This window comes from Gopherus flavomarginatus, chromosome 24 (assembly GCF_025201925.1).
Source record: "Gopherus flavomarginatus isolate rGopFla2 chromosome 24, rGopFla2.mat.asm, whole genome shotgun sequence".
Taxonomy (NCBI): Eukaryota; Metazoa; Chordata; order Testudines; family Testudinidae; genus Gopherus; species Gopherus flavomarginatus.
In genome coordinates, this window is record NC_066640.1 from 10,663,601 (window position 1) to 10,685,177 (window position 21,577).

At 52.7% G+C, this 21,577-nt stretch overlaps 1 protein-coding gene across 1 annotated transcript; it reads right to left on the minus strand.

The window, feature by feature from the left end:
- Positions 1–11,637: 11,637 nt before the first annotated feature.
- ODF3L2 (outer dense fiber of sperm tails 3 like 2) lies at positions 11,638–18,955 on the minus strand (the record flags this gene model as incomplete). The annotated part of the gene is given in 4 exon segments (XM_050934177.1): positions 11,638–12,940; positions 13,553–13,660; positions 15,825–15,935; positions 18,625–18,955. Coding segments are annotated over 4 exon segments (1,038 nt in total), but the record flags the coding sequence as incomplete, so codon positions are not given.
- Between the last annotated feature and the right edge of the window lie 2,622 nt (positions 18,956–21,577).

Sequence of the window (21,577 nt, forward strand, 5' to 3'; positions counted from 1 at the left end):
CTTTTAGAGTGCTCGCCGGGTTCACTCTGCGCTCCTCTCTCCTGCTCGCTAGCTCGCCTGCCCCCCTCCGGCCCCCACCCCTCACTCCTCTCTAGGGAGGCTCCACTCACACAATGATGTCATGGTGTTATTGCTCATCCGCCAGCAGCCTGGCTGCTGCAGACCTGGCCTGCGCTGCTCCACCACCACATAAACAGCCATCTGCCAGCACTGGACAGAGGCAGAGAGAGGAGCCTGGCCGGGGCCAGCCAGGGGCTCACTCACCCCATGCAAAGGGCAAAGAAGGGAGGCCCTGGTCCACACGGCACCTCTTGGAGTGGGTTTGCCTAGCACAGCAAGCCCCGGGGTTAAAGGCCAGAGTGGGGAGATAGCTGATTTTCCACCTTCCTGCTTTCCCTCTCCCCAAAGCTAGCTGGGAGTGGGCCTAAAGGGCCGTGGGCACTAGGAAAATAGCCTGATCGCTTTCACATGCACCCGCTGCTGCTCTCCTGCTCCTTGTCTCTGCCAAGCAATGGTGCCATGCTCCAGACACCCCGAGATGGGGGGGAAGGAACATGGGACCCTACACAGGGATTATAGATCCGTGGATTATAAAATGTATTATGGGACCATTATGATCGTCGACTCTAATCTGACCTCCTGCAGATCACTGGGCAGAGAAGTTCACCTGGGGATTTGTGCGTCAAGCCCAACAACTTGTGGGTGAGCTAGAGAGCACATCACCAACAAGTGGGGACTTGGCTAGGGGCTGGCTCACCAACCATCCCGGGCTTGGTTAGGGAATGGATCGCCAACCAATCAGGGACTTGGATAGGGACTGGAAAACCAATCAGAGACTCGGATAGGGACCACCAACCAGGCCGGACCTGAATGAGGACTGGTTCACCAGCCAAGGAGAGAAGTGAAGAGCGATTGCATCATCCTGAATCGCCCTGTCACATTCCTGATGCCTCCTTTCCACTGATGTCCTTTTGTAGCAATTGACTAGATAATGGATAGGCCAGATTCTGCCCTCGGTTACATCCTGTGCAACCGAAACACAGTGGCTGTATGAGTCACATCACCTTGTAGAAGCTAGTTCACATAGAGGATAAGAGTCCTCTACTGCTGCCAGCTAATGGATTAATCCTTTGGTTCCAGTGGCAGAGGCCTAGACTCTGGCCTCACGGATGATCTGTAGCTGGAGAGTATGATACAGGTCCCTCCTGCCAGGGCCTATGTGCACCGCGCAGCATTGTCAATGAGGCATCCCTGGAAAATTCAGCCCCACACATCTCCCTTTAAAATGACACTTCCCCACAGGGGCCTTAAACCGTCTGGGTTGATTCACACTAAAGTGAAAATGGCCACCTCATCTGTGTGGCATCGTGCAGACGTGCTCCAGTCCAGCCATTGCAGAGTTAATGGGCTGTCAGTGGCAGGCGCACAGGCTAAGGTGGAGCCAGGGAAGGCTACCGCCTTCCTACTGGGAGCTATTAAAAGTGAGGCAGGAGTCTTCACTTGTGCTAGTCTGCAGCTTAGGCCGCATAATTAGCTTGAATGGAGACAGGGCCGCTTCTGGAGCCCAGCTGCTTGGCTCGCTAAGCGCCTTGGAATTTGTTCTCTCTCTGCGTTTACGTCGAAGCCGGTGTTTGTTCCAGGGATTGGAGCGAGAGCCTTATTTCTTTGCTTCAGAAACCAGGGCTCTTGTTTGCTCTGGTTTATCCTACACCTGGAGACGAGCCCATCACCTGCATGTTGATTTGTTTCGAGGCTTTGTGCAGTAAGGGGAGGAGTAACTCTCTCTCCTCTTTGCCAAAATCTACAGCGAAGGGGAAACCCTTACAGGGAATCTCGCCACTCAAAATAATATATTTAACCTCCCCCGCCCCCCTCAAATTAAATTTGCGCCTGATGCTCAGAGATTCAGAGAACCCGCAACTCCATTCAATGTCCAGGGGGACATTGAACGTTCTCAGCCCTTCTAAAAACCAGCCCAAAATATCCTACCTGTGTTCTTAGTAGCAGCTGATATTTAAAACACTAAGGGCCTTCTCCTCAGCTTGTGTCTGTGAACACAGCTCCATTGATCACACCCTAAGGGGTTCTGTCTACGATTTTAGCTGCTTCCTGGCACTGGAGTCTTTGCACCTCTTAAATACACCGATGAATTTAGCTTCACACCACCCCTGTGGTGTGGGGAAGTGATATCCCCATTTTATAGATGGGGAGCAAGATACAGAAAGATTAAGAGACTTGCCCAAGGTCATGCAGGGCTTCTGTGGCAGAGCTGGGAATTGAACCTAGAGTTCCCGAGTGTCTTAATCACAAGTCCATCCTGCTAAATGTTCTTGTCAGTCTTTGCACTTTGCAGGGCTTGGGGAGTGAAAACAGACTAGTCAGTTTCATTCCTAGTGGCTGTCACCCTCCAGCGATGGTGCACTGATGCCTGGAACTGCCCTGTTTGCCTTGCAGGGGGATGTTTACCTCTTTATCAAACCTGTTTCCAGCTGGATCTCATCTCGTTAAAGTCACGCACACATTCCCATGGCTCTGGGGCTTTGTGAAGTGGTAGGTATCACAGAACCGATGTTTTGGTTCCAATTTGACCATATGGTGCCCGCCCCTTGAACAAATTGAAATTTAATTACATTCCTGATCCACATAGGATCTTCCTCTGCAGATGATGATGAAAGGAAGGTAGGTAACCTGATATCTTAGCTAACCCCCCCCCCAAGAAAAAACCCGCATAAGGAGTGGGGGCCTCGTACAGATGACAGCCACTAATGACACATGAATTAAAAATCAAAGCCTTCCCCACGGGGCTCTTGTTTTCAAACTCCAGAATGCATGTGTGACCATCTCTTTGTTTTCTCCTTGCTGTCTCTTTCTCTCTCTCTCTTTTACTGGCAGGTGATGGGGCGAAAGCCAGTAATTGCTCTGAGTACGATCAATAAAGCAAGGTAATAGAATTACATGCGCTGTGGCCATATTAAGAAGTGTGTCTCTCTCTTTTGGTCCAGTTTTCTTTTCTTAAACAGCCTTAAGAACCTGGAAGGGAGAAGGGGCTCTGGTGTTCTTTAAAGCTGCTCCAGAAGATGTTCAGACCCTGGGTTCCAAGGTGCTGTGAAGGATAGACCTTGGTTGGGGGGGAGGTTATTATGTGCTCCCTGCTAGACGCATTTTCAGATTTGTTCAGACATTTGCTATCATGCTGTCTGTAGGCATCTGACTAGGCTTTCCTCATCCTCTATTAGCTAAACAAGATTAAGTCTGGGCAGGACTTGGATTGAAGACGTCCATTTAAAGCCCAGGGTTACTGGGGAGGCACTGCCTCATTTGGAGCTGGTTCTTCTATTTAACTTCCTCTCTCTAACTGTTGGGCAGTGCTGCCATGGTGCCATTTAGGAGCTGCTGCATTCCATCCCAGAGGCAGCTGCATTTCAGGGCTGCAGGAAGCAAGTCTCAGATAGTTTGTTGCAGGCTTTGGGCAGAGGCAGTGGTGCTGAGAGGCGGGTGTCTGGAGAGGCCTAGAGATCTGTGATCAGCGAGGACAGAGCACGCAGGGGCCTTTGCCAAATGGGGCCTGATCCTCCACTTTCCTACGGCCCCCCATCCCAGTTCATGGTGGGAACGCAATGGTCCCGATCAGAATGGTAGCATGTGAGGTCGGCTTTGCACGGGATTGTCCGGGAGTCTCCAGGAATTACAAATGAATCTTGAATGAAAGATGATGTCGTGAGGAAACCTCCAGGAATATGTCCAACCAAAATTGGCAACTCTATGCACAGGTGTAAGTGACAACGTGAGGGTCAAGACAATGGGGCAACTGCCCACGGTTTCCAGAGGTGCCGGTATGCGGCGGGCCAGGCACATGAAATCTGGTTTCTTGTGCTTTCTTTACCACCCCTCGGCTGGATGAATTATCTGACCACTCCTCCAGCAGAGCTCCATCAACCCTGCAGGACAATCCATGGCTCTCCCTGAGCCAGTGCTCTCTGCCTTCACCATGCTGGCACCTCCTGGGCCAGGAAGGGACAAGAATAGAAGCTCCTTTTCCTGGAGTAATCCCCGGAGATGCAGGCTGCTCTCCTCAGCAGAACTCCCTGGTGGCTGAGGGATTATTTCCATCTCCTCTGCAATCAGCCTTGGGCCCTAGAGACTTATCGAGCAGCTAGGGCTTTCCCAGCTTCTGCTGCAGCCCCAGCTTCTTTAGGTCTGATCTCGGCCTCCTGCGGTCTCCTAGAGCAAAGCAACCCAGCAGCACTACACCATTCACACCAGCAGAGTCCAGGCAGTACCCACGGCTCTGATCCCCCTGATCCATCCCTGCACCAGCACTGGGACAGGCAGAAGCTGCTTCTCCCTCCCCTATTCGGCCACTGCTGGGCGCCAGCTACAGCAGCTCTGGAGATGCTCTAACTTGTGCCTTCTGGTGCCAGTGCCATTCTGTAGTGAGCTTGCAGTAGTTGCAGACTGACACTGCCTTTGTGTCTTGCTGCCACCCAAGAGCGCCACCTGAGCCAGAATTCCCGTGGGCAAGGGGCTGTTCTGCACTGCTGGGAATTCACCGAGGGGGATGTGGTCCTTTTGCACCCGTGCCATAGGGATTCATTCCTCCTTTCCACGCCGCTCCTCCCCGCTTAGCCTCTATCCTTGCACTGCTGCTCTGTCCTCAGTTGGGATCTGAGATCTTGCCCGCATGGCACCGTAACCCCTCTGCCTGCTCAAGGCCGGTGCACTGTTGCAAGCGCTCGACTCCTTGGTGCTGAGCTCCAAACCTCCCGCCCCTGGGCCGGAACTCCAGCCTGGGCCCCCAGGTCACTGTGCCAGTCCCCTGCCCCTGGGGTGGAGCTCGGACCTCAGTCCAGCTCTGCTTTGGAAGGGAGCTCCAATCCTTGAGGGAGAACTCCAGCCTTTGGCTTGAAGGCTCGTTCCCGGGTCCTCAGTGCACAACTCTGCTCTGCATCTCTGGCTGTTGTGGAGACAATCCAAAGACCCAGGGGAAAGGTAAGATGGGATGGGGAGGGGACCTTCACAGGAGGCTATTGTTAGAAGCCGAACATGAAAACAAAAGTCTAGGTGCCTCACCGCCGGCGGCAAACAATTTATCCATCAAAGAGCCATCCAAAGAGGAACACTGGGTCCCTCTGATCTGGCTGCACGTTGTGGCAGCTGGGTTGTGTCTGCAGGGGCTCCTGGAATGAAAGCTAAACCACCCCGCACGCTGGGCAGAAGGAAGTGATTTGCAGGCGACCACGTTTCAAAGGGGACCCGGGAAGCAGCACCAGCCAGTCCAAGGGAAATGCAATTTACATTTTCTTACACGCTCAGATGCAAGAAGGAGAGAAGAAAAATGGCAGCTGAACAGCTTCATGCCCAGCCCTGGGTTTGACAGAAATTGTTGGACAGAGAAGCCCTGGGGACCAGCACCTTTGGAACAGTCACCTCCATGGGACGGATGATGGAGATCAGCAATTATAGCAACGTGGCTCTGCCCCCAGGGCAATGTGCCCACTCAGCAGCCCCGGGGATCCAGCAGATGCCAATTTTCGCCCAGCCAGACTGAGGAGGAAGACTGTCTAGTGGAGAGCTGGGTTTAATTCCTGGCTTATGAATGACTCGAGTCTCGCCTTGGGTGACTCACTTAAGCCTGAACTGCACACCGCTCTTGTACCGGAATTAATGTGTCAGTTCAGAGTGTGACATTTCACCGATGGTCTTCTATCGCTACAGCCCCACAGTGAAAAAGTGCCTTACACCACTAGGGCTTACTCCCCTTCCCACCGAGGAATTACTATACTGGTGTGACACACCGTTAGCCTGGTATCCGTGCATCCATACTAGCAGGGTTAGCATCTCTGTGATTACCCCAGCAGCGTTAAAGCAGGAAAACTTTTGTGAGCAGAAGAGGCCTTAATCTACTCTCTGCCTCCGTCCGTCTCTATCCGTTAGGGCACTTCTGGGGCCCTGGTCACTGGAGTGTTTGAGCTGCCTGCGGGCTTTGTCCTTGCAGTGCTCCATGAGGCAGGGAATTGTTATCGTCATGGTACAGCCGGGGAAACGCTAGGCTGACTGGCTCTAGGCTGAGCTGTGCTTCAGGGTTGCTGTCAGAACGCGTTATCGCCCAGGGCTGACGGGTGCCGAGAAATCCGCAAGGGTCGTGCCAGTCTCTTCTCTTAGCTTCTTACCCCTGGCTCCTTCCTGGCATGGAAGCACAAGGGTGAGGCATTCACCCAGATTGTACTAAGTTACGGATGCTGTGTGATGGAAGCGTTCTGCTTCAAGGGACAGCCCTGGGCCACAGTGGGGAACTGGGCAACCTCGTAGCATCGCCTGAGCGTGGCTGAGAGCAGGACTCACCCCAGGAGTCTGATCTTGACAGGGGTCCTTTGTCCTGCCCCTGTTGCTCGGCTTCATCTGCGCACCAAGCCCTGAATCAGCTGCTCCCACCCGGGGGCTTTGTCTTTGATTCTTCCTCCACCAGCAGCGGCTTTGGCCTTGCACAGCTGGTTGCTGTGCCTGTCATCGGGCAGTGTGAACACACTGAGCCGTATCCACATGTACGCTCACCTGTACGTGCATTGCACACAACCGGTCCAGCCGGGGCCCAATGGGGTGTGACTTGAGGCAAAGTGAAGCAGGGCCTGGCAGCACCAACAGCCACCTACACTCCCCCACGCACTAGACCCAGATGCACACATGTACATGTGTTACACATGCACAAGTCCATGCACGACATGCACAAACACATTTGCCACACATGGTTTGACATGCAATGGCACACTGTCCTTCACACCCCCAAAAAAGTATTTTACACACGTGCCTTATACACATGCACAACACACACACTAGTTCTGATGAGGTTTACAAACCCCACACCAAAAGTGTCCTTTCCTGACCCCCCTGTGCACCCCCAGAAGTGCCCATCCCTGACCCCCCCGTACGCTCCCAGAAATGCCCCTCTCTGATCACCTCTTAATGCTTCTCCTTGACCATCTCTGCAGGCCCAGTCTGAAGTTGGCCCAGTTGGCTGAGGTGCATGGCCCCTGTAGGAACCCCAGGAGATGGAAGAGCATGATCTGACCATCCCTTGTGATGGCTTCATGGTTGTCAGTGCTGCCAGGCCCTGCTTCAATTCACCTCACATCAGACCCCGTTGGTAGGGTTGCCAGGGGTCCGGATTTTTAGTGGAATGCCGGGTCAAAAAGGGACCCTGGTGGCTCCGGTCAGCACTGCCGCCAGGGCCATTAAAAGTTCAGTTGGTGGCGCAGCAGGGCCTGGGGCTAAGGCAGGCTCCCTACCTGCCCTGGCTCTGCACGGCTCCTGGAAGTGGCCGCCTGGTCCCTGTGGCCCCTAGGCACCACTAACTCCTCATCCCTGGCCCCACCCTCAGCAGGAGCCCTCAGCCCCCTGCACCCCAATCCCCTGGCCAGCTCGTAGTGCCCTCCCACCTCCTACCCCAGAACCTGCACCCCCAGCCCAGAGCCCACAGCCCCAGCTGGAGCCCTCACCCGCTCCCGCACCCTAACCCCCTGTCCCAGCCGGGTGAAAGTGAGAGAAAGTGGGGAAGAGTGAGCAACGGGGGGCGGGGGGGGAGTGAGCAAGGGGCGTGGCATCAGCGAAGGGCAGGGCAGAGCCTCAAGAAGGGGCAGGGCAGAGATGTTCGGTTTGGTGTGATTAGAAAGTTGCCAAGCCTATTTGGCCCCCTGGAACCACTGTCTCTTTGGGGCTGTGTGGCTCAGTTCTTCCAATGAAAGGGCCTCTCTGTCCCGCCATCTCTCATCCTTCGTGCAGTCACTGCTCCACCGGCCTGAGGCCCTGGACCCTGCTCTCTTTCCAGGAAACGGGGGGAGGTGGGGCAAGAGGCCGAGCGGAGGATGTGGCCAGGGGAGTTGGTTTTACACCTGTGGAGACACAACACTGTCATTTTCACCCAGACGAGGCTGGTCGAGGTCAACCCCAGGTGTGGGGGGGATTGACCTGGATTAGCTACAGCGAGGCGAAAACTACCTGCATGGAAAGCTGCCTCAGTGTAAACACCTACCTCTTTCTGCAGCGCACATAAAGCCGAAGGAAGGAAGGGGGGAGCCTGGTGTGCTGTCGGGGTAGGGGGAGACAGCTGATGGGGATAGGTCACAGGCGTCGCCTCTGTTCTCAAAGGGGCTTAAACATTTCCCTCATTTTGGTCTCTGTGCGGGTGGGGGAGGAGTACAGGGCCTGTGGGTATGGCCGTGTCAGCGAGAGTGTATGGTGGGTATGTCTGTTATTGTGTCAGTGTGAGGATGTATTTCCGTGAGGGGGTGTGTGTGTATGGATGTTGTGCAGTGTCAGTTCGAGGAGCTGTGTGAATGGATAAGGGGCCAGGGAGATGCACATTCTGATGTATTAATATGTTCTTGCATCTCCGTGGGCCCTTTGAGCCACTTCATGCACTACCAAAATGCAGCCAGCTCTGGGGCGGAACACAGCCACCACTCAACAGCGCGCATTGCTCCAGAACAGTCTATCTAATCTTTGGTCTTTCCAGAGAACCAGCCACAGCAGGATCAAGTGTTAAAATACAATAGAAGAATAGCAGAAGTGACTTCTGATCTCCTAGTCCTAGTGGCTGAATATTTCTAGACAGGTTTGTTGTTTGTTCTGTCTCCCTGCCTTTTAGAATTTAGACCTGGAGGTGAAGAGTCCCAGATGCCTCAGTGGGTGGGAGGGGTGTCAGACGAGCACGGTGCAATTCTACCCTAACTGGAACTGGGCCAGGACACTGAGGCTAAGCACAGCTCTCTCTACGGCCTTGTGGGAGCTGGGGGTCACTACCTAGCACCATGGCGAACCCCACTCTCCCTTATGAAATCAACACAACCCACTTTGTAGTAGAGGTCTCCCATTTGAGGAGTGCCTGGGCCTGACTCTGCTTCATTTGGGAACAGGACAACTTGAAGTGGAGAGCCTCCAACCCCGATAACTACACACACACACACAAAACTCATATAGGACTTACTTGTTGCCAGCAACCGATCTCCCTCTGATGGCACCCACTTCACTCTCGGAGGCAGGGCTGCTGAAAGCCCGTGCTGGCAAGTTCGTCAGCCCTCTGACTTGAGTTCTGCTGCAGTTTGTCCGCTGCTCTCACCACTTCCTCTGGGCTCTCTGCAGAGAGTGGCTCCCCTATCTGCTGCCTGCTTGTTGTTTCCCTCTGTGGGCCAGCAAATGCAGGCAGGAGGTTAATGTTTATTGATCAAGGGGAAAATAAACATGCGAGAGGGTGGAGAGAGGTGGTATCTATTTATTTATTTCAAGTCACCCGAGGTGAAACCGGGGCCCCCCTCACCAGGCAGAGGCCCAGTGGAAACTCAGCAGATGTAACTTATTAGAAAGAAATCAGCAAATGATTAATTGGCCAGGGTGGGTCATAAAATCCAGGCCACGTAACAGCATGACTGCATCAGGCTCCCATCATCCTCAGCCACCCTAGGGAAAGAGTGGGCGATACAGTGGGGGAAGGCCTAAGGCCTCAGTACAGCCACTCTCTCTGGAGAGGATTTGGAGCTGAAGGAAAAAGGAGCCACTCCATCCTCATCCTCAGGATGCTGGCTTCTCAGAAATCTGGTTTCAGCTGTCATTACTGTGCAGAAGTGCCATTCCCAGCTTGTTCTCACACCCTGCAATTGCAGCTTGTGGAGTACATCCTCTTCCCTTCCTAAGGTTGGGCTTTATTAATACAGCTACCAACAATAACCTGGCATAAAGTTTGGCTCAGATCTTCTCCCCAGACCTGGCTGCTCCTCCCTCTGCACTGCTCAGCCCACACCCTAGATCCTATCTCCCCAGAGCACCATCCCCACTCCCCATTTCCAGGTGGGGTAACAAACTGCCTGCCTCAGCCAATCAGCACAGACCACTTCACCCTTTCCCAGCAGGATCAACGCCACCTTTGGGATATGGTATTTTCAGGCAAAGCCTGCCTGGTTCTTACATTCATAGATCTGAAACCTGGGCCAGGTTCACTGAGGTTGGTAGACCTGGGGCTAGTCCACACCTAGTTTTCCACGTGTGACATGTGGTCCAAAGCAGGGGAGAATCAGACCCAGGCTTTGGGTTTCACCCTTCAAGCAGAGACTGACATCTCTCAAATGTGGCCTGATTATTGCTATTAATCTGCCAGTAACACCTCATGGTCCTGATGTGCGAAGCCTTGCACATACAAATAAATAGCCACTTAGTGTGCGGCACTTGGGCACAGAACACTTTTACAGCTATTTTACAGGAAGATTATCCCTCCCAGAGCAGGTTTCTAGGACTTTCCCATACAGAAGACCCCCCTACGTAGAACTAGCTCCCGTTGGCACCAGCAGGTGCATCAGCCTTGGCAGTGTCCTAGGAACGATGTTGATTGATCCCAGCTGGGGATCTGGCCTGCCACCTCCTATTATTTATTAATGGTGTGGGGTGCCATAGGTGCGCCGGGCCATTCCAGGGAGAAGAAGGGTTCGAGCTCTATCCCCAGCAGCTCACAATAACTGAAGCTTTCCCGTCTTCGGTCTCCCCCTTTGTGAGCAGTGGGAAATGAAGAGGCTCTGGGTACTCGTGTCCAGGAGACACTCACCCTTGGTCTCGCAGCACAAAGGCAGACATGGGTGGGAGGATAGAGGGTGTATCCCCTGCAGCAACCGACAGGGCATAAGGAGATGTCTCTGCTATGTTGCTTGGGGGGTTAAAATGGCAAGGAGCATCAGTGATAGGTGGAAGATCTTTCACACGTGCAGCGGAAGCCCATCCATTCCCTCCTGCACAGAAAGAACTGGAACCGTTTGCTACATGGGATCTGCTGGTACATTATAACCCCCATCACACCTGCCTCCCAAATTCATACATCCCCGAGTCCTAGCACAGGACAGAACTGGTGTGTGGGGCCAGTGACCAAGTTCTCCAGGACACTGTCAAGATGGCTAGTCCTGTTATCTTCCCCTCCTCCCCTTCCCATCCAGCGAGGTGGATCCTCTACTGATTTACATCCATATAACTCAGCCTATATCCCTTGACACCAGTGAAGGGTCTGTGGTGCAGTTCTTCATGGGGTGTCCGTGGCTGAGCAGGAAGGAACAGGGAAGGAGGCGCCTACGCCGGTGGTGTTGACACTTGACAGCTCTGTGTGAGGGCTAGCAGGGTGGTGTGGTTTAGTGCAGAAAGGTCAAGAAACCTAGGGTGTGGGGGTGGAGAGCTGCGATGCAGCAGGGGAGGCAGAAAATTTCAACATCTTGTCTTTGGTCGGTTAGTAAATTTATTCTGAACCTGAAGAACCTCTGTCACCTTTGGAAACTTTTTTGTACGTTATAAATGATGCGAGTGAATAGTTCAGGCCCAAATGTTGTTAAAAATACACAGGGGAAAGGTGGGGTTAAAAACCTGTTGCAACAGAAATAATTCCATTCATCGGGGCCAAGGGGGTGAATTGCAAAGGTCCCCTCTGCAGGGCTGTAAACCCGAACGCAAAGGCCTAGTGTTGCCTTAGAACCTGAAAGGGAACTGACTAGATACGGCAAGTGAAACTAACCAGCCTAGTTTCACGGCCTTAGGTGGGAGAAGAGCCAAAAGAAGCAGCAGTAATAAACAGTGGGAAAGTAACTGTGACAATCGAAGCTGGAGGAATGCCAGGGAGGGGGCTAGAAAGCGGCACCTCTTTCCTTTCCCCCTCTCCCTCTCCCCTGAAAATATCTTTAGAGAGACAAGGTGTGGGAGGTGCTATCGTTTATTGGACCAGCTTCTGTTGGTGAGAGAGACACGCTTGCGGGCCACCCAGAGCTCTGCGTCAGGTCCACGCTGCATACAAACACGGTCTTTGACGTTCTTCTTTGTTGACCTGTTTATTAGATATCAGAGGGGTAGCCGTGTTAGTCTGGATCTGTCAAAGCAACGAAGAGTCCTGTGGATGTATCCGACGAAGTGGGTATTCACCCACGAAAGCTCATGCTCCAAAACATCCATTAGTCTATAAGGTGCCACCGGACTCTTTGCTGCTGTTTATTAGAGAAACTTTGGGTCTCCAAGTGGGAAGATCAGAACCCAGTTTGTGGAGGCTGTTAGGGAATCAAAGCGTCACAGAGGCCAGAGGTGGAAAACTTAGGATTGCCAAGCTTGATTGGATGTATTCCTGGAGATTTCATCACATGAGGACATAATCATTAATTCAAGATTAATCTTTAATCCCTGGAGATTCCAGGCCAATCCTGGAAGGTTGGCAACCCTAGGAAGACTCCTCCTGCTGCAGAGGTTTGGACTGGCCCTGTTTTAAATGTCTCAAGTGCTTGCGCATCTGCTGCTTGGAAGCTTTCCCAGGACTGCGTGGCATGAATGGGCTGGGGGCAAAGCAAAGAGCTTCCAGTCTGAGTCACTGGCGATCCAGTAGATCAAGGCAGGGAAGGTAAATCAAGGCCAGTGACCTGACGCCAGGGAACTGCCGCCCCACTGCTCTGTCACTGGGAAACATCCACGATGAGAGGAGTGACAAATTCGGAGTGCCGGACACCCAGGGAGTAGGCTGGAGCTCTTGTCTTGTGAGCGGTCACCTTTTCAGGGCTGTGCGTTCCAGGCCCCGGTGTCCGGAAGGCAGCCCAGGGCGCACTGCGTCGCCCCCAAATGGAGAAGGCAGGCGCCCGGTGCAAGTAGGTGTTGGGATCTGTCCCGTTGTAATGGCCAGGGCCGGGCTTTTGGGACAAGTCCTCAGAAAAGTCACCGTGTTTGTTCCGTCCTGAGATGGTGACACTAGGGCTGGACGGTTTGCTGGGGACCCGGGAGCCCAGCAGTGAGGGGAGAGTGTAGCTCTTCGCGGCAGGGACGGGATCCACCCACCGGTACTTGGTAAGAGATCCCATGGTGAAAGACGGCGGCCTGCGCTGAGTGACAGGTGGGGCCTTCTCTAGACTGTACCTGCCTGGCCCAGGGGTCCGTGGCTGCGCGAAGGAGACACAGCATTAAACGCTAAAGCTGGACGCAGTCAGGAACGGGAGTTCGTGCCCAGCTTCGCGTCATATCACCCCGATAACGCTGGATGTGGCATGCTGCCGGTGTGGAGTCTAGGATTTCCCAGGCCAGAGCGCACTAGTCGTCTGGTCTCCTGCCTCCACTGTTGCACCAGGAGGGGCCTTGCAGCTCTGCAGAGCCACGTCCGATCCAGCCCTGGTGGGGCAGGAATGCCCACTCCTACCAGGGCAGGCAACTGAATGAACTGGCTGTCACAGGCCATCCTCTGCTGCATCAAAAACCTCACCCATGGTGTCTGCTGCACCAAAGCCGACCCCAGAGTTGGCAGATTCACCCCTGAAAGCAGCCTCAGCCCAGGGCTGAATAGGCCATTCTCACCCTTAGGGGCTCCCGCCAGGCCGAAGCAAGGATCAATGACAGAGGAGTGGCTTGCCCTGAGGATAAAAAGTGGCCCAGGGGCTGCCAGACCAGCACTACATTCAATTTAAAATCAACCCAAAGAGCTGCTGACACGACCAAACCAGCCACCCGTGTGCCCCCCACCAACTCCTAGCCCAATGGAGGCTTTTGATGCTCTTCCACTCACCCATGATCTTTGCTCTCGCCAGCATGGAATAGGATGGGCCTCAGCTCCTGCCAAAGCGAGTGAGTTGCGGGTCCACGTAATAGCAGGGACCTGGGCTTGAATCTTTGAAATACACTGACAACAAAAGGGAAAAGCATAGAGCAATGGGGCGGCTGGGAAGATAGGACAGTGCTTTCTCCTATGGAGTGGGCCAAATTCATGCCTGATGTAACTTCCCTGGGATCGTACCAGGGATGAATTCGGTCACGGGCCTGTCGGTCACATCTTAATTGGATTGCGCATCCACACCGGGCCATATTCGGATCTGTTACACTGTTATAATCCCACTGATTTCCATGGAGTCATTCTGGATTTACACTGACCTGAGATCAGACTCCGACCCCTCCTGGGGAATGACGCTGGAGTAAATAAAGGGCTTTGATTCCCACTCACGTACACAGGTGTAAATCAAGACCTCTACTCAAGTTAATGGAATTGCAGCCGTATAAAAGCCCCAGCTATGAGCTCAGAGCCAGGCCTTTGATCATTTGTAAGCAACATCAAGATCTTGACAGGGCTGCAGGGGAGGGCAGGTCTCTAGCCCTGGTTCTGCTGCTCCTGATCTTAGGAAATCAGTTTCCTCAGATGTACAATGGGAATAAAGTTACTCCCCTGTTCGTTGAGATTGACAGCTGAAGAGTGCCTGTTACAACTAGCGGTCACAACTCTCCCGGGTACAAGTCCTGTGGCACCTTATAGACTAACAGACGTTTTGGAGCATGAGCTTTCGTGGGTGAATACCCACTTCATCAGACGCATGCATCCAACGAAGCGGGTATTCACCCATGAAAGCTCATGCTCCAAAACGTCTGTCAGCCTATAAGGTGCCACAGGACTCTTTGCGGCTTTTACAGATCCAGACTAACACGGCTACTCCTCTGATACTCTCCTGGGTACATGCAGTCAAAACCTCCACTAATCGGGCATGCTTCTGTCATTTTTAGTAGCGACAGGCCACTGGAAGAGGCCAGTGGGGCTCGCTGCTTTGAGGCTAAGGTCAGGACAGCATGACAGCTGCATTCAGAGATGAGTGACAGAAGCCGCTGATGGTGGTGGGCCTGCATTTCAATGACACCTCAGAAGCGGAAGCAGCACGCTGTGACCGAACGGGGAGAGGATGCAGTTTGGCCAGGAGGGGTATGGTGCAGGGAGGAAAGGTGTATTGGTTTTAATTACAAATCCTATTGAGCTTGAGAACAATGTGCTTTTGGCCTCCCAGCTCTGGCTCCCTGCTTCACCCTGTGCATTCTTGTTTTGGAAAATAAAGAGCGGTCAGGTGTCCCGCGGTGTCTGTGCTCTCAGCCTGGTCAGCTGAGATAATGCAGCTTCAAAGTTGCCCTGTTCCAGCACGCTCGTGGTAACAGCAAAACTGTACACAATGGCAAAGCACAAAAGATCCGTGTGCAAGAAGTTCTCCTAGATGCACACACAGAACACAAACCCATATATGGGCAACACACACACAGAGAACACACCCACCCATGGGTGATATATGCAACACACACACACACACACAGAGAAAACACACACATACACACAGAACACAAACCCCCACACAGGTGATACACATGCACGTGCACACACACACAGAACACACACACGGGTGATATACACACACGTGAGTGATACACACACACGTGAGTGATACACACACAGAACACACACACGAGTGATACACACACACACGTGGGCATACACACACAGAACCACACACAGGTGATACACACACGAGTGATACACAGAACACTCACGGGTGATACACACATGAGTGACACACTCACAGAACACACTCACACATGGGTGATACACACACACACACAGAGAAAACACACATACACAGATGGGTGATAAACACACACAGATGGGACACAAACACACACATGGGTGATATAAACACACACAAATAGAGACAGGACACAAACCCACATTTGGAGGGTACACACACACACACACACACACACACATTGGGTTTCACACAGAGAGATGGGACCAAAACACATATGGGCCATATACACACATGGAGGGGAGGTATACACACATGGAGGGGAGGTATACACACACATGCTTATCTTGGACTGAGTGCCTGAGCAGCTGCTCGGAGGAAGGACTGGGAGGTGGGTGAAGTGACACTGGATATGGAGCTGAGGGAATTGTGTGTGAGGGGGGCACCGGGAAGAATCTGAGGCTGACGTTGGTCAGACCCAGGCTGTTTTAGAGAGACTGGTTCACAAAGACTTACTGCCATTGTTGAGTCTCCTGTGAAAGGAATAATCTGGGCTGGTTAACTTGGTGTAGTCGTGGTTGACAAATCCAACAGTAGGAGGCAGACGGTACTGTCCCGGCCCGGGGCCTGGCACAAACCAACAAAATGCACGAGTTAATAATATGTCAGAAAACCAGACTGCCATCAGCAATGTATCCTAGTGGTTAGAGCAGAAGCAGCTAGGACTGCGGTGTTCTGTCCCTCGCTCTGGAAAGGAGTGTTAGCTAGTGATCTGAACCCAGGACTGAGCGCTAGGATGCCTGGGCTCTGTGCCCAACTCTTGGAAAGAGTCCGAGCTGGTGATTAGAAGAAAAAAGCTAGGAATTCCTGCGTACTACCCCAGACTCGGCCATTGACTCCAAGGATGACCTTGGGCAAGTTGCTCAACTATTCTGTGCCTCAGTTTCCCCATCTCTAACCCAGACACAGTGAGAGTTCTCTATCCTCTAAGGAGGACTTGACAATGAAATTATTTTGTATTTGCGAAGCACTCTGAGATGCTCAGATTCAAAGACACCAGAGAAAGATGATTATATTGCTTCAGCCCAGTGGAGTTTTCATACAGGAAGCTGCCAATTGCTGTCCACACAGACTCCCTGGTGCTGTCACACCAGAAGAGAAATTGACGATGCGATTCTCTGAGACAGGGACTGCCTTCTTCTGTATCTGGACAGCGCCTAGCACCATCGGGTCCTGGTCCATGACGGGCATGCCTATGTGCTACAGTAATACAAATAATTCATACTAATCTATTAATCTGCATATGTTGTTAGAGCAATCGCCTTCCATTTGAAGTTGTTTCAGCGTCAGGGTTTGGGAGTCTCTTTTACGTACAGGGCACACAGCTGGAGTTCCAATTGGGTGCAGCATTTGAGCAGGGGATGTACCGCCACGAAGGGCACGTCTAGTCTCCAGTCACAGAGTGTGACTGCAGCTCACACAGACATACCCGAGCTCGCTTTGATCATGCTAGCTCAGGTAAGGAACAGTGGGGCCATATTAGCATGGACTCCTACAAGCCCACCTGGAACCCTGGGTAAATACTTGCAGGGTTAGCAAGCTAACCCAGGGGAACTTGCCCTCTAAGAGGTGGTGGGCACGTGTGACTCATTACCTGCTGGCCAAATTGGTCTGATGGACGGCGCCTTATAAAGGGGGAAACAGGAAGAGGAAACGGGGGTGAAAATATCAGGGAAATGGGGTAGTATTAGACAGGTGTTGTACCATTGCCTGCTGGAAGACCCAGGGCAGAATGAGAGAATATAAATCACTAAGTAGTTAGATTTAGATATAGAGTCTTCAGCCAACTCTGCTTTGCCAAAGAAAGAAAGAAAGAAAGAACTAGGGTGGAGCTGAAAGGCTTGGAGCCTCTCCTGGGAAAAGAGGGTGGGGTGGGGGTGGAAAGACTCCAGCTGGGGAATGGCCCAGGGAAGGGGAGGGTTCTCTTCTGGGTGGAGGGGGGAACGCCCTACAGGACTGTGTGTTGTTGTGAATTGCAAATTAGACGCAGAAGGGGAATGTTTTAACAACTCTGGACTGGTGGAGGTGACTTACGGAGCTCCTGAAGAGGGTAAACTGAGGGCAGGGCCCGCAGCACCATGCTTTGCCAGAAGGGGGTGCTACAGAGCAGGCATGCCCAATGATACATGTGCTGAAGCTCACTGCTGCCAGCTACATTAAAGCTAGCTCAGGTTCATCGACAGGAGAGGCAACCTGGGACTGCAGTATGGCCATGCCCTAAGAAACTGAGTTTCTCTGCTGTCCAAGGATGCAATGTTGGGGTACCAATGTGAGACGGTAACAGTTTGAATTCCAGCAGCGGATACACATGCGCTTACAGAAGCAATGGTGGAACTAAAGCATCTTTCATAAGCCATTCATCGAAACGCCTGCAGCTCCTACTTCAAGAGGAGTGAAGTGACAGCACTAAGGAAAATGCTGCCTGAATCCAGAGCACTGTAATGAACAGAAGTGTTACAGAAGCGAGACCAGCTGCCTCCCACCAGCTCCTGTTTCCAGCAGTGATTTCTAACGACTTAGCACTTATGGGACACTTGACATCTTGACAGCAGCTCTGAACAGACATTTCAGCTTCACCGCATCCCCTCTGTCCCTGCTGTGAGGTAGGTAAATTTTACAATCCCTCTTTTCACAGATGGGGAAACTGAGGCACCAAGCAGCTCAGGAATTTGTCCCAGGCCAGCTGCGCTGTGGTGGGGTTAGGATGGGCAGGGTTTTATTTTGGGCCCATCTTAGAAATAAACACATCCAGACCTTTCAGTATCTTTTAAAAGAGAAACAAAAAAACACACTGTCAAATCTGATTCACTAAAGGAGCAATTTTCAGGTAGGTTTCATAAAGTTCCTTTGCTGGGCTGCCTGCCCAAAGTCCGGAGGGTCATTGCTATTGTCCATTATTTTAATTATGTATATTGCAGTCATAACAATAATAATCCCTCACTTTTATACAGCCCTTTTCATCAGCAGATCTCAAAATGCTTGGCAAAGGAAGTCAAAATCATTATCCCTGTTTTACAGAAGGGGAAACTGAGACACGGTAGCACCTCTTGTCAGTTAGATCAGCTTCCTATTTTGCTAAGGGCAGTACAAATGTACAGGAAATGACAGTCCCTCTGAAGTTATTTATTAATTTATTTACAGTAGCATGTAATGATCGAGACACTGTATAGACACATCATAAAAAGACAGACCTGCTCCCAATTGCTTACACTTTCACCCCACAGCAAAGGGAAACAAGGCTTCACAGCAAGCGTACCGGTCTCATGAGCAGCGATGGCAGCTGTCTTTCTCGCCCCACCTCTGCCATCCCAGACACAGCGTGGATGCACAAACGGAACCAATCCTTTATTGGGCCGGGCTCTCTTCCGCGGCTCTTGCTCTCCCCCTGCTCCAAAACTACTGCTGATCCTGAGCGCGAATGCTAACAGGTGGGGATTTCTGTCTGCTCTGATAAAACCACCCTGCAGGGATGCAGGAGAGAAAAGGCCCTGGCAGCGGGGTGTTCCCAGAGGAGCCCAGCATGAGACACTTGCTGGATCCCTGCTGTGCTGAAGTGTTAGTCCATCAGCACTGGTGACAGCCACCGGTCACGCTCGCTGAAAGCAGACACCCATGGAGGAGGGACTAGAGGTGACACTGTAAACTTATCCCCCACACACACTCGACCGTGGCCCCAGCAAAGTGATGCAAGATTGATGCCCACTTAGCAACCCTGCAGGCCGATGGCGAGACAGCTGCTTTGCCCTGCTCGATGGAGCATGACACCTTCTGTTCCCCAGCTGTCTCCAAGGGGCTCAGGAGGGCGAATTAGATTTTGATGAGTGCAGCCAGCAAGGGGAAGCATTGTCTGGTGCGCCGAGAAATCCACACTGTGCTTGGAGGGGGTTAGGTTGCTGCCCATCCGCATGATGCTTCTGGGACTTGTCAGGTGCCTGAGAGACTGGTGTTTGGGGCAGAGGTTGGCCCATTTCCTCTGTAAGGTGCGGGGTGGGTGCTGGATCACTGGCCTGCACAGGATTGCGGAGGATCAGCAGCCAGGGATTCTGCTGGACATGGCAAATGCAGAGCCCCAGCTCCTGACCTGTGTCATGACGGCTCAGAGAAGCAGAGCGCAGAACCAGCAAAGGAGACGAGAGAGTTAATGCGGTGCAATAATAGCTCCATTCTGCCCTCCTGGGTGCTTGTGATTTTTTGGTGACGTTGGCAGCTGAAACTAGGGCAATGAAACACCCTGCAAAGAAAAAGACCTGGGGCCAAATTCCCCACGGCCCTCTCCTGTGCGTGGTCATTTACACCAGGGTAAAATGGCTGTCAAACGCTGATTTGGTTTGCGCCAATGACACAGTGGCGTAAACAACAGCAAAAAGAATTGGCATTGAGCCCCGGAGGGAGAGAGGGGGGCTGGCAGATTGCAGAGCAGGACAAAGGGTACGTCTACACTGCGATGAAAGACCTGCAGCAAGGCCGCAGCTGGCCTGGATCAGCTGACTCAGGCTCATGGAGCTTGGACTGTGAGCCTATAGAATTACCATGTAGACGGTCAGGCTTGGGCTGGAGCCTGAGCTCTGAGACCTCACAAGGCAGGATGGTCCCAGAACCTAGGGTCCAGCCTGAGCCCTGCTAGCCTGAGCCAGCTGTTCGACATGCCAGGGTGGTTCATTATTTTAGAAAGTAGGAAACATCTCCACGTTGAGTGTCACGTGGATTGTGAGGTACTCAGATCCTACAGGTCATAAGTAATTGGGACAGATACAGGAGTATCCTGGCTGAACCTTATGGAATCATGTTGAACCTTATGGAATGAAGGTTAAGGATTCTGGGAGTCCGTTGTCGTGAAAACGCAAATGTTCATGGGCGAGCGTGGGATGGTATGGAACCTCTTCAGGCGAGAGGACATGTTAATGAAATCTCTGGAAGATATTAGGGACTTCAGAGGACTTGGGCGGGGGGGCAATATGAGCAAAGTGTATTTCCTAGGAAATACTTGGGGGGCGTGAAGGAAGTGCAAATGACCCACCTCAAATCCAGCCTTTTGAAGCAGAGATTCATTGTTGCCTCTTCATGGGCAGTTCAAAGACCTCCAAAGGGTATGAAGGCTGGAGGAAACTTTTCCAGGCTGTGCTGGTTCTCAGCTGAGGGTGGGATGAACTTGCAATGAGGTGAAATCCCTGGGTGGGGTTTGCAAGCACCGCTCCTGCCAGTGCCCCTGTTGGAGGGGTGGGATCTCAGACCAGCATGTGTTGTAGGAGCAGCAGTGATCTGTATGCTCTGTATAACCTGTATGTTCAAAAGATCTGTTACACCTCCTCTCCCTCTTTGGAATACCTGTGAAGTGGCTTTCCCCCTCCCCTCCCTGAATGCTTGTGGGATGAATGGGCTGCCTGAACAGCTGGAAGATCAGAAGAGCTCCCAGGTAGACAAGGTGTCTGGCATAGGCGCTGACTCCGTGGGTGCTCTGGGGCTGGAGCACCCACAGGGAAAAATTGGTGGGTACTCTGCACCCAATGGCAGCTCCCCACCCCACCCTCCCACCCCAGCTCACCTCCCCCTCCGCCTCTTCCCTGAGCACACCGCATGCCCGCTTTTCCCCCGGCTCCCAGCACTTGTGCCGCAAAACAGCTGTTTCGCAGTGGAAAACGGTGGGAGGGAGGAAGAGGAGGGGGAATGTGACGCGTTCGGGGGAAGAGGCGGGTCCGGGGCAGGGATTTGGAGAGGAGTCCAATAGGGGCAGGGAGGGGGCAGAGTTGGGGCAGGAACTTTGGGGAAGGGGTTGGAATGGGGGCAGGGCAGGGGTGAAGTCAGGGTAGGGCCGGGGCGGGGGGCGCACAAGCACCCACCGGCATTGGGAAAAGTTGGCGCCTATGGTGTTTGGGACTCTAATTAGGCAGCACTCACACACCCAGTGCATGGACACTGCATGGACACTGTCCAAGGTGGAGTGTGACCAACCAGACATAGCCAAGTCATCTCTAGTTTGACTATTTGCGGTAAATATGCCCAGTGGCCTGTGATGGGCTGTTAGATGGGGTGGGATCAGGGTTATTACAGAGAATTCTTTCCTAGGTGTCTGGCTGGTGAGTCTTGCCCACATGCTCAGGGTTTAGCTGATCACCATATTTGGGGTCAGGAAGGAATTTTCCTCCAGAGCAAATTGGCAGAGGCCCTGGGGGTTTTTCACCTTCCTCTGCAGCGTGGGGCACGAGTCACTT